The following is a 13,243-nucleotide window of genomic DNA, read 5'->3' on the forward strand; positions in this document are numbered from 1 at the left end:
ACGAGCACTGACAATCTGCTCTCCATTATCCTGTATTATCCTGACTCGCATAGTACAGAGAAAAAAAAACCGCCCAAGAGGGCGGAAAAGGGGTGACACTGGGTATCGAGGTAATTGGGGAGAAATGTAACCCTCAATATTACAATTTCTCATTTACTGAGAGCTTTAGGGAAGGTCAAAGGGTGCTTTTGTGTGATTTGAGTTGATGTTAATTCTTCCTCTCAATTGCGACCACCCCAAAAAATCCCTTGCAGTTGAGTTGGCGAAAAAATCCACCCGAAAATTCAAGCGGAAAAAAGTTAATTGGATAACAAGAGGCCAACTATCAGTGGCCCCAAAAAAGAGTCGCTCGACAGTAGTGAAAAAAAAAATCCATAATTCTCCGCTAAATTTATTAGAGTGAATTTTCCTATAATTTCAGCAGATTAGAGACTGTTGCTCAGGCCGGAGAATTATTATTCAATTTAGTGGCGAGAGCTGCATTTCATTAGGCCTTTTTGCCTGCTAAACCTCTCGCGGCGTGGTAGTTTTTTGCGCCCTCTAATAGGGGTCATCCTGATAATTTATAGCGTCCACTGGGATTTATCGCACTATTCTGCGAGGCCAAAAATGCGCGTGATGACTTTATTGGGCGCGCGCGTTCGCGTCACCCTGGAGCGAAATTGCTGCGCTTCTCGTCTTACTTGACACTTGATTGACTCTCTTGTGTGCTGGACAATCGCGGGGATTTGGCAGTATAATTTCTCAATCATCTTCTCAGCAACTTTTAGTAGGTGATCATGTAATTCTATACACAACCATTTTCAGTATCGCAGTTCAAGATCTGGTGGCTTTCAGGAACAATTATTCAGAGTCCCGAGTTGGTGAGGCATGCTCGAGTGAGAGAGATCGTCTTTGTGCATAGAAATTGCTCAAGAAGGGCCGAAGGGCTGAGACTCTGCAGAGTGCTGGAGTGTGTCTATAAATTCAGTGGGATTTTGGGGCACTTTTTGAGCACTTATTTGTTATGAATTTTATGTCTCTGCGCCTGCAAATGCTTCACTTTGCGAAAACCATAAATTTTTATGAAGAGATTTGGCCTTTTGGTGTGTAAAATTTGTGGTATTTCTCTTGCATTGACATACAATACTCCTCTTTGTGCGACGTCGCGAGTTCGTGGGAAGAAAAGATGCTCTTCACACGACAGACACACACGGATAAAATGGTCTTTTTGATACTTGAATGATCATATATAAATGTGAAAATGAAAGCTTGGCGCTTGATCGATCTGCCCGAGAGACACGATGATATATTGTTGGTTAAATGGCTCAAAAAGAGGCACTCTTCGCCATGTGACATGAATAGACTTTTCGTCTCTCTGACACTCACGAACTCACCTCCGAATCGCGGTTAATTAAAATGTGTGAAAAGCCGTGGCTTTTTTTTGCTGCGATTTGCACGAAAGGAGGAAGTGAAGGAGGGACAGCTGAGGGAAGAGATCACGAGGAAGACACGCGGATGATGTGTGAAATTTCACGGTGATGCAAACACAATTGCAGAATAACAATGAGGATGAATGTTTTCTTGTCAATCAATTTGCGCGCGGGGCTTTTCGCTCTGTCAAGCGCTATCTCGATGGCTGTCCAATGGGGTTCGCGGGTGGATCGCGCGCTCATATTTTCCACATGACTGTTACTGGCCATTCGTCTCCTCTTTCCGCTTCCCATCCATTCTGCGCGCCAAAAGTGTCTCCACACACGCTGGGAAAAAAGCTCATTCACTCTCAACGACTCCACGTCACTCCCCTCGGCGCGGGTGTGAGTAAATACAATGGAAAATATCAAATGTATATCGATTTCCATGTCTTTCATTCCGTGTCATATCTCCTAAAGAAATGTATCCGACGCGACCCATTATATATTTTCCCGTTTCGGTGCCACTGAAACTACCCATCACACATACTTTTGTGTCCCTCAGGAGGGACTCTCCATCTCTTCTCGCCTCCGGGGCTCGAATATGAGCAGGAGCGCGCGCGGGGGTGATGAAGGTGGCAGTTTTCATCCCCTGGTGAATTTGTCGGCTCTGTGTGTGTGTGTGTGTGTGTGCAGAAATACATCGCTCGGAAAATTTATCGCCCTCATAAAGAATGTCGAATGTTTGAATCTTAAAAGGGTGGTTTTATTTCTTCCCCAACCCCTGAGCGTCGGGGTCTTCATTGGGATTTTTTGTCGAGGAGCTCCACATAAAAAATCAACAAAGAATGATGGAGGGAAAGAGAGCGCAAGAGGAGTATTTATTTGCAATTATCCATATGTTTGCTTCCCGCTTGGCAAGGTTGGGTGACTTTGCGCGCTGTTCGTACGCACACACACACACACGTTTTTTTTCTTCGGGAAAAGTGTCAAAATAAATTACCGAGAAAGTTTCTTAGGGAAATATTTGAATTTTTCATGGAAAGTCGAAGAAAATGTTTCCACTTCACAGTTCCAAATTGCTTCAGGCTCAATAGAAATGCCATCATCGTTGATGTTTAGTCACAAATGACTCCTCATCGTGTCGTCTCGCGACGCGTCCAACTATAAATTAGGCGACTGCCGAGCGAACCTACACGGCAATGCTCCAAAGTCAAGGGGTATAAATAAGTGTCTTTCCAAGTTTGTTTTCGTATTGAGTCAAATGCAAAAATCATGACAATTTTCATATTAAAATATAATAAGAATAATTGAAACGTAGCGAGAAATTTCTTTTTAAGAATTGCATTCTGAGTTCATAAGCTTAGATTGATTTGTGATTAGTGCTGAAGAAATTGCAGCACTCCTAAATACTTAGCATTTTTCAGTTACTTACCCCTTAACGAAGACCGAAAAGTCTCAAAGGCGTCCGAAAGTGAGGAATCTTTAGTGGAGATACTTTGTGTGCACGAAGTGCGGTGCGAGGGAGTTGAGGGAGAATAAATAATATAACATAACAATGATTTATATAGCATAATATCACGATGATATACACGGTGGGTATATATGTGCATGAATTCATATCTTGACCCGATATGGAACACACTCTCAGCCCCGGGTGTCCGCTCAAAGATGGAAAAGCCATCTAGCTTGTCAAAAACTTGTAAAATATTGGTCGTTTCCCATCGGGCCGTCGAATACAACTACCGTCAACGAACTAACGTCATTTATACACTCTCCTCACCGCCTCGTCTCCTGCACTTTCGCCGGGTTGGACGTGGGGGGGCGGCAGTGGGTGGCGGGCGACACTGGGCGCTCGTACCTTCGCCCCTCGGGCCACATGAATCACATCTGAGCGCGCAGCATATTTCTTTTACACGCGCCATTCAATTAGCAGAGACTGTTTTTGCCACTTTAATAAATTGTCAGGGCGCGTAATTAAACAATAATTTACCGGTCAATTTTCCTAACACATCCAATGCCCTCCATCCCCCAGAGCTCATTTCAGCCACGGTGATTGATTGAGAAGGCGCCCCTCAATCACACACAGAAAAAGGCGCCAGAATGGTAGGGAAAATTTAATTTTTTCACCTTGACTCAATGGACAGCAGCGCCCCAGTGATTTTGCCCTCGTCAGGACATTTAATGACCAAATTAAATTCCGAAGCATCTTGTACTCTAAGCCACCCCAATTGAACGAGTAAATTTTTATTAATGATAATGGAAGAAACACATAGCGGCTTAATTGAAGCTTGTAAATTTTTCAATTTAATTCCCAACGATTTTCCCCACCCCAATGGACTTTCTTCGCTGGCTGAAAAGTCTCGCAGAATTTTGTGAAAGAGATTCGATATGTGTCTCTTTGTTCCACCCGACTTTCCATCATAGCGAAGGGTGTCCTTTTGAGCACACTTTCACACCCATCGAAAACGTATTTCATCCCCATTCCACCATCCCCTAAATTTACTATCGCTGGCGAAAAAGTGCTCGAATGTTGGGTAGAAAGTCACAAAGAATCTGATGAATCGGATGAGAGATTTATGATCGACAGGGGAGGATTATTGTGTGGCGTGCGTGAAAAGAAATAGAAATTCACGCAGTGAGAATTCAATTTTTGCCACAAACACTTTTGCACTAGTTTTCGAGGCCCGGGAAAAGGTGTTCGGAGGAGAAAGTGGTGAGAAGACCGTTAAAGTTTATTTGGAATTCGAAATTCAGTATCCAAAAAATGTCGAGCAAAGAAGACTAAACTTTTAGCTGAACTCGAGCATTTCCAGAAAGCTGAAATAAGTAGAAAAGCTTAAGAATAAGAAGCTGAAAATTGACTAAAAGCTTACTTTCAAATTGCTTATTGTGCAACAGGACTTAGAACTTTCTATTCGGGGCTGCTGAAAACTAATCTCACGCATTTAGCTAAAAATCGTGGCTTTCTGCTCTTGATGCTCGTCTTTGGAGGCAACTGTATTTATTTATCTGGGACATAACGTGAGGGCACGAGAGTGAGTGTATTCAAATACTGAGGAATCTTTTAATCATCGGGAGGGTGGGCATCCCTCGCCCATGACTCACTGCCAAGGGGTGGCAAGACTGTCTCTCTCTGTGCATGTAGAAATGTGCTGTGTAATTATTTCGAAGGTGCTATAAATTTTGTCCTCTTCCGTATATAAATGGACGTGGAGGCGAGCTTTTTGAAGCAATCACTTTTGCCCTGGAATGGGCGGAAAGTCCCCCACCCCCAGGAGCGCCCAGTCAGTGCTCCACTAATGTGTCCTCCGCTCCTGATGCGGCCACTCTTCGCCCAGTGTTAACTTTTGAGGAGATGGGAGGGATTTTTTCTGGGCGCGCAGGGTGGGGCGACAGGGGGTTGTATGCACGAAAGGACAGCTTCAGAATTTATATATTTCGACGGAAAAATATTGTCGTTCCACCCTTCTGTGGATGTCATAAATTAGACCTCCGCGCGCTGGTGTGTTTGTAAGAGTGGAACTCAATTCATGTGGCCGTTTTCGTGTGCCTTCTTCTCATCTTCTTCATCATCTTCATTGGAAGGAAAATATTATAATTTAATTCTTATACTCTCAAGTCGTCGCCATCTCATCAATAATTCACGGCGGATTATGGGCTGAAAGGCAAATCAAGTTGAATCCTGCTGATTTCGGAATATTGTCAACAATTCTCAGTGATGTGCTTCTATATGACTCTCTTCATTTCTGCCCCACCGCGTCTCCTCGGCATCTTTGGGCGGAATTCTCGTGGCGTGAGGCAGAGATATTTCTCTAAAATCTGGCTCTTAGGGTGGCTGAGGCGCGACCAGAAGCTCACAGGAGAAAACTTTTGGATATTGCAGAGAGTTTAGATTATTTACTGAATGGGTGGGGATTTTTTCTCCACCACTGGATGGCGTAAGATGCTTCACAAAGTGGCTCTAGTCGAAATGAATAAACTTTCCGCTGATGCTCCTCGAGAGGGTGATCATTTCGGGACTGAGCATCTCACAAGGCTCAGAAACTTATGTACTGAGGGTTGTAATTTGAGAGATTAGGTGCGTTTTTGCTGTCGCTCTCAGCAATTATCAAGCGTGTAAGCAACAAAGTGCTGGAAGTAATTCAAAACATAGCAAATTGACGGTGCAAAAGTGTGCTTTTCACTACGAAATATCGCTTGAATTGTTTCAATTAATTCCAATCAGACAAAGTACAATTTTTTTTTAACCTTTTCTCCTCGAAATGACACACCCTTTTGACTGCTTCACTTCTGCAGAAGAATCCTCAATCGATGGACCGAATGCTTCTCAGTGGGAGTGATTTCGCATATCAATGTCTCATGTTTCGTGCTGATGATAATAATAGTCGAAATGTGGAAGTTTGCAGTCATTCAATTTGTATATTCCTAACGAAAACGCCATGTGAATATCCTCGGGCCTGGGAAAAGGCGAAAAGAGCCATAATCACGGACAAAATCCAAGAAAGTTGCCCAAACTCTGGCCATTTCTTTGCTGTCGAAAATATCCACCAGCGAGACGGCCAAAATGCACTTTGTGGACAAGTTGAGAGACACAAGTCAATGGGCGAAGGCAGAAAAAGATCAACAAACACTTTGCCAATAAAGATGATTATTTTATCGGAATAAACATGACGATAAAGTATGGTTTGGAAAGAGAGGGCTTTGCTCGTTGCGGAGAGTGGAATGAAAGCAAATTAAAATGGCAAATTTATTCATTTGACGCGGAAAAAATGTATTAGCAATTTATGATGGAAGAAACATGTTTCCCTGCCATTTGCCCGCATCCCAGGGAGAGAGAGAGAGACTTTTTGGGGCGATGAGGCGCCAGGAGTTGAGGGAACTTTTTATGGGCATCACTCTGATTCTCGCGATGATTTGTTGGCCTGTGATTGGACTATCTATCGCCTCAATCGCGAATGGTCCTCAAGAGAGCACGATTTTTTAGAGAAATGTTGCAATTTTGTCTCACCTTCTGCGATGATACAATCAATTAAATCCATAAATCAGCGCGGGAATGCAAGGAGGTCGTTCGTGTTTCCTTGCGCGACGATAAGTCTGCATGAGGCTTGAGTTGTTCATATGGAGATGAGATTCTGAGGTTTGTCAACTGGTGCTGAACAACACAATAGAAGCTATTCTCAATCTCACTTCTCTTCTTGATTCTTTTCTCCATATTATTCGTATCTCAATCTCATACATATATTATAATAATTATAAAAAGAGACGAATAAATGTTCACGGCAATGTAAAGGTAGAATTTGAGGACAGATTATTTTATTATAATGGCTAATATTCTTAATGTTAAATCTAGCATCTTATTTCATAAGATATGAGTGAGCAAATCTATCGATTGACGTTGTTTTTCGACCGTTTTCGCTTCTTCTGTCAAAAGCATTATCTGTGTCTTTGGCTGTGCCGAGCGCATTTGTAATCGTGCTTCCCTCTTGAGTGCCCCCAAAAAGAAGTCTTCATGGCAAATGACAAAACTCCCCTTCAACAGTATTCTTTAATTAGCCGGAGATTGTGGGTTGATAGCGGTTTTGGGTGGAATCGCTTGAGTCTCTGGCGACAGAGATGAATGTTGACCAGCTTTCTTAATCATCACTTCTGTCTTCTCATTTCAGGTAACTCATCAGGAGGCACAATTTGAGGTTTTCTAGTGTCGTGGTTCAAAGATGCGTTCAAAGCAGCAGCCTCGACCTTCATATCATCGATGGCTGAAACCTGAAGAAAATGGTGAGTTGAAATTCGCCTGACAACGCACAACATGAAGCTATAATATGTGTCTGATTCATTAATTTCTCACACGCTGAGTGATGGAATCATTTCACTTTGCATATGTGCGCGGATTTTGAATCAAGTCAAAGTCAGTTACACACTAAATATCCATTTGGGAGATTTATGTTTCCGCTCGATGCTCGTTCGGCCACATTCAAGCATATTCATGTTTGTCTGTATGGGGCATAAATGCCTCGAACACTCGCGATTTGCGCGCCAATTTCTGCCGCATGAGCCGGTGTGGCCAGGATTTAAATGCACCGTCAAATGGACAATCTGTCACGCGAATCAAGTTCTTTGGCGTTGATACCATTGATAGTGCCACTGCCCTCAGTCACACTTCAATCCGCGCTTTCGTGCATTTCACGGCTTGACTTTGACGCTCACCTGAAAGTTTCAGGTCGCCCGGTTTTTCAGCGTCACAGGGCGCAAGAAAAGCCTCTCCATATGATTGTACTGAATTCCTAGGCTCATTCAGCAAATGCGCTTATTAATAATAATGAAAGACAATTTATGATGGTGCTTATTTACACATATAATCCCGTCTCACTCTCGCGAACCCCTCATCGACTCATTGTGCAATTTTACGGGGATTTCACATGCGTTCTTGCCGTGCGAATCTGTGAGACACGGAGCAAAAATGAAGAAGCTATAAATCACATGAAATTTGTATTGTTCCCCCTTTTTATGATTGTTCAAGAGCCCGGCCGAAAAAAAGTGGCCAAGAAAGGTGAGTATTTTTTATGCATCACGAGAGGTGCAATAAATCGTCAAGTCTCGATGCATATCGCTCATTTCTTTGGGGTATGGCGTATATTTCTCTGACTCCTCTCACTCTTTTCCTTCTCTTTTCCCCCCTGTGTGTGTGTGTGTGTGCCAAAACGGAGGGGAGGAGAGAAAATGATCCGTGAGTTTCCCTGCAGTTTCCATTGCAACAGCATCTCTCAATCGCGGGTTGATGGCATCGCGCGCGCTCTCGTCATGAATGGAGAAAAGAGGATGAAAACTAATAATAATTTGATGTACATAAAATGTCGCCGGGCATAGAGTGTAAAATGCGACTGGGTAATTTATGTTCAGAGCGACAACGGCTAAGAGATATCAACGCGATGAAGAAGAGTCACTGGCGGAGAGTGACTTTAGCCATCAACCTTATATCTGCCCACTCTGTGGGAGACGATAAAATATTAACAAATTTATATGAATTTTGAATTCAGCCGACAATTTATTTACGTTTTATTTATTTATCCCATCCATTGCTTTGCTTGAAGTGCGAAGAACAAGTTTCTTCAGCAGCAGTGCAATGAAAGAGTCCCAATGATTGTGCCTTTTCACTCTCTGTGTGCACACGGAGAGTCTCTTATTGTGTGATGGAGAGGGTTAAAGGATCGATATAATGAGTCTTCTATCTACTCAATGCCATTCAGATGGAAATTCCTTCCACGAAACTATCACTTCTGACATTTTTCAATCTCTCCCATGAAAAATCACTGACGCTCTTTTTTGTCACCATTCCGTCCTGCACTCAGAGGAAATCGCATTGATAGAGCGAAATATTATTATGTGTTTGCAATTTGTTGATTCCATATTCTTAGTTCTTTTAATCGAAGTATCTGAGGAAACAAAAAGCACGCGAATAAAATGCCAGAACTTCAACTCTGTTCTGCTTTTCTAGCAGTGCATGAAAGCCAAAGTCGTTTTTCCGAGTGCTGGCACTTTCTTGCTTTCCTCTTTCTCTGCCAATCCTCACCGTATTTCGCCCATTGCCACTGAGCAGATTTTCCGGCGAAGAGAGCGCGCCGTTTGAGAAATCTCCGAGGTGATTTTCCCCAACAGCTTGGGGTTGATTTTGAGGGGTGAGAGAATTTGACCATTGCACAGACACAGCCAAAAAGTGTGATTGATGCGTCTTGAGAGGATTCTCGAGTGATAATTCATTTTATCTTTCATTATCTCCACGAGGAGGAGGAAAAGTGCATGGAGAGCCCCAAGAAGGGGGAGTTTTTCCGCCCGCTCCAGATATATTAATAATTAATTAATTAAATTTCACATTTGTGCCTCGAAATGGGCTCGCATCTGACCAAGTAATCGGTCATTTCACCGCAGAGTTATTCATTTGGAGAGCTCTATGTGAGAGAGATTCCCAGATCTGAGGCCATGAGCATCTCTATATCGTGTCAAATTAGAGGAGAATATTTGAATTTCCCATCCGTTGGACGTAATTTATGGCATCCCTCGTCAATATTTGATCACGCCGCGCATTTTTCTGGAAAAAATTCTCATTTTCAGATGGACTATGGACACCTTTATTTATTTGACCGTTTCGTTTCGTCTCTTAATCTTGTAAGCTGCGTGTCTTTAATTTCTCGATAAAAATTAAATTTTTTTTATTCATTATGGCATCCTCATCAATAAATCAGTCCCCCGAAAATATGTGTGTGCGTGTGAATGAAAAGAGTGTCAATTTGTGTTGGGAAACAAAGAGAGTTGTAAATAACTCGGGGTTTCATGTGGACGAAGAGGCTCTCTAAGAATATAACATTGAGAAGGCGAAAGAGCAGATGAGGGAGAGTGAAAAAAATTGCCTTAATGGTGATGGAAGGTAGAAGGAAAAGGTGGACAAAAAAAATGGTACGCGAGAGAGAGAGAATAATCAGGCAGTTAATATTTTGTCAATAAATATTCGATTTTATGTCGATATCCGCTCCTCTGGCGTTGACTTGCTGCAAAAATTTATCACTTGCCACCAGAAAAGACATTCGCACGGATGGGAAAAAGGAGTTGAATTAATAAAATTAAAAGCACTCATTTATCGAGGTGGCGCAAGTCCTTGAAGATGGCGCAAACGCAAAAAAAAACTTCTTAGCACATCCATTTCCCGCGCAGTTGCTATAACGATTATGACTTTATAAATGATATGCCATTTATTCGCCACATATGTGAGGGTGAGGGCAGATTCTGAGGTATCGCTGGACAGGGCTTCAATGTGCTCACTCTCGAGTAGCCTTAAGCGCGAGACAGATCGCAGATTTAAGCGTCAAAGGGGGAGATATACTTGGCTAGAGTCTGTGTGACACTTTTTGTGGCTTCCATCATTCATTTTTCAGTCGTTTTGCACCAATCAATTTATTAATATTGTGTTAAATCTCTCGTAATTGAGTCAAAAATAGAATCAGAAGTGAAAAAAATGCACGTAATTCAAAAACTGACGCGTTGAAAACACAAAATTCAATCTTCAAGACAAACTTACGATGTTGTAAACCACTTTGCACCGTAATATTTCCCCCTTGTTAGACCCTCTGTCGCCGAGAAAGGAGAGCGAGCGCGAAAACCGCGGCTGCGGGGTGAAAATTTGAGAAGATCATAAGGCGAGAATGCAAAAAAGAAGCTTCAAAGCTCTCAATATGAGTCCAATTAATCACAATTAGTGACAAGGTCGTTGGTAGTCGTTTCATCTATTTGAACTATAAATTAGCAATAAAAATCCGACTGCGTGTTTTTATTGCTCGCGGGATTCCTGCGCTCATCCTCACGTGGGCAAGCCGTCGATTTGAAGTGTGTGCCGGCTCTGTGGCCACTTTTATTGGGAACTAATAGACACACCGAAGTTCTGAGCATATTTTGCCGCATATTTACGGCACATTCCCCGGCTCTGAGGTTTACACTCGACGTGTGCTCACCATCGCATGTCTCGGGATGGAGCGACGCGATTTAAGCCACGATTGATGGGTCTGATGGGATTGTGCACTAGCGCCGCACAGCTTTTTACAACTTGTGCTGACTGACAGCAAAGCTCGTAAAAATTTTTATGACGACTACTTGATTTCTCTCCGAGCACTCACACTCGACAGCGGCGGCAGCACGGCCGGTGGGGCTTGGGGGAGGTCAGAACAGGGGTGGGAACGGTTGATGCGATTCCGCCCATAAAACACACTTTTCAGCCTGTTTGCGGGGAGGCATGAACGCTTCGGAAGTCGATAATTCTTGCCAAATATTGACTAAAGTGTTGTCAGTGGAGATCTTCATTAGGAATTGAGCGAATGTGTGTTTAGTCGTTCCGCTTTAAGGGTGAATTGGAGGTAATTGAGTCGGTATAACGCTAAGAATCTCGTAAGCTTAGCAATAAGATGCCATGATTCGTAATATCTTCTGCTGATTTCTGTTTCTCACATTCTATAAGTTATAAAAGGGATTTTTGGTGTTGGGAATTTTGTATAAAATACGAAATTTAACCTCAAAACGTCTTTTGCTTAATAGTCAACTGAAGTTAAACGTTTGGAGTCTCTTGTGAAGAGATCTCGGCCTGACTTGTGTCGATCTTATAAGACAAAATTTGACAACTTATCTAGTATTTCTCTCTATCAGTTTCTACCTTCTTAGGCAGCAATCCAGTCTGCACAATTGCCAAACATCTTCTCTATCTTCCGTGCAGTTTTGTGGACTGCAAAGGGTTAAGTGAGATGTCGGTGCCCAAGGCATGGTGAAAGCGCCAGGTGATGCGAAAGAGTGAAGAAGCAGATGACGAAGGAACAAAGGCAGCAACAGAAGTTTCTGCTGGACACTTGGGCTGTTTTGAGTGTCGTTGATTTGCTGATTATTAGCATTGAGGAAGGCACAAGTGGACGACCAGATGAAGGAAGTTGCCCCCATTGAAGTGAGATTTCTCCGTGAACCTGAAGGCCTCATTGTCTCTCAGGAGCGTGGAAGAGAGTGGAAGAAGAAGGCGACCAGAAGAACTGGAGGAGATATTAGGAGGCATCAAAGCCAATGTTTACCATCTTCCCTGTGGTTGTCTTTTGATTTCAATATCATATACAAAACTACTTGTTTGGCATCCTTTGCCACACTGTCTCTCGTGTCTTCCTCTCCCAATTGAGCGGTTTTCGTGTCACTCTTTTAACATCCCACTCCCTTCGTCTTCTCGTCTTCCGTGAGGAAGGGCATTCATTTCATCTTGCGACAATTGTGCCACACATTTTAAATGGGGAGCTCCTTCTCCCAAGGAGTGTCTGTTCCCGGAAAATGTCTCTGTGTCCGATTTAACCAAATTGTGAGACGACACTTTGTCACGAGGATTTCTGCATCTCTCTCTCTCTCTCTCTCCCCGCAACCATTTTCACTGTCACAACACTGGGAAGATTATCATCGATTGCGCCACAGCGAATTGCAACTTCACAGCAGATTAATACGCCTTTTTTTTGCCGCCTCGTGAGAGTGTCATGAAGCACAATTGGACACTGATTGAAAGACCAGCCAATTTGCTATTTTTCCCAATGACTTCCCCAACTTGATATCCAATTGATTGCCATAATTGACAGTTGGTGATTCAAATTTGAATATTTATCTGCGATTTTAGTGCCAAAATTGACGCGCGAGACATTTTTTTGGCGGGCGCGAATAGCAATGTGCATTTGGAGGCCAATTAAGACCCAAAGTTGATGGCTGGTTGAGGAGTGTTTGTGTGTGGTGCAAATTCTGCCGAAAATTACTCTCCTCTCTTGGCAGTGATAATTTATTCCACCTTATTACATACACACGGCACCTGATTGTGTGCTGAAAACCACATAATTTAGTGTAAGACTTCCCATCCTTCCCAACTTTATGATGGCACTCTTCAAGGATGTGATTTCCTTGTGCAATGTTTCTTGTCTTTTGGCGTCAAGGTGCTTTTCTTCTCCTTTTCGCCACCTTTTGGTGTTTCTCTCCCTCTCCCTCCCCGCCAGAAAAGCGCCACAGGAAAACACTTTTGCGGTGTGTCTCACACATTCCTCAGAGGGTTTATCAGCGCCAAACTTCAACTATTGCGGCAAGCATTCTGCAGGGGAATTACTAGGCAAGTTTTTTGCATTGTCTCCGTGAGAAGTTGCTGTAGAGTCAAAAAATGCGCTAAATGCACTAGATTTTCGCCCCTTGGTGGGCCCGCGATGTCTTCTGTGCGGCGTAAAGAGCCAGAGTTGAGAAACCCATGCGGAGTCTGTGGAAGATGGGGCCGCCCGGGGGTGGGGGCGCTCCCGGCAAAGTGTATGGCGCAG

At 43.2% G+C, this 13,243-nt stretch overlaps 1 protein-coding gene across 3 annotated transcripts in view; it reads left to right on the plus strand.

Moving 5' to 3' along the window:
- Positions 1-13,243, plus strand: part of LOC132257863 (protein tiptop-like) — a 101,692-nt gene that overhangs the window by 34,654 nt on the left and 53,795 nt on the right. For all 3 annotated transcript variants that reach the window (XM_059754904.1, XM_059754906.1, XM_059754905.1), the window contains one exon: positions 7,058-7,169. In XM_059754904.1, the coding sequence (XP_059610887.1) occupies positions 7,109-7,169 (61 nt within the window). In that variant the 5' untranslated portion in view covers positions 7,058-7,108. The remainder of the gene's footprint in view (positions 1-7,057; positions 7,170-13,243) is intronic.

This window comes from Phlebotomus argentipes, unplaced genomic scaffold (genome assembly GCF_947086385.1).
Source record: "Phlebotomus argentipes unplaced genomic scaffold, Phlebotomus argentipes genome assembly scaffold_4, whole genome shotgun sequence".
NCBI classification, from domain to species: domain Eukaryota; kingdom Metazoa; phylum Arthropoda; class Insecta; order Diptera; family Psychodidae; genus Phlebotomus; species Phlebotomus argentipes.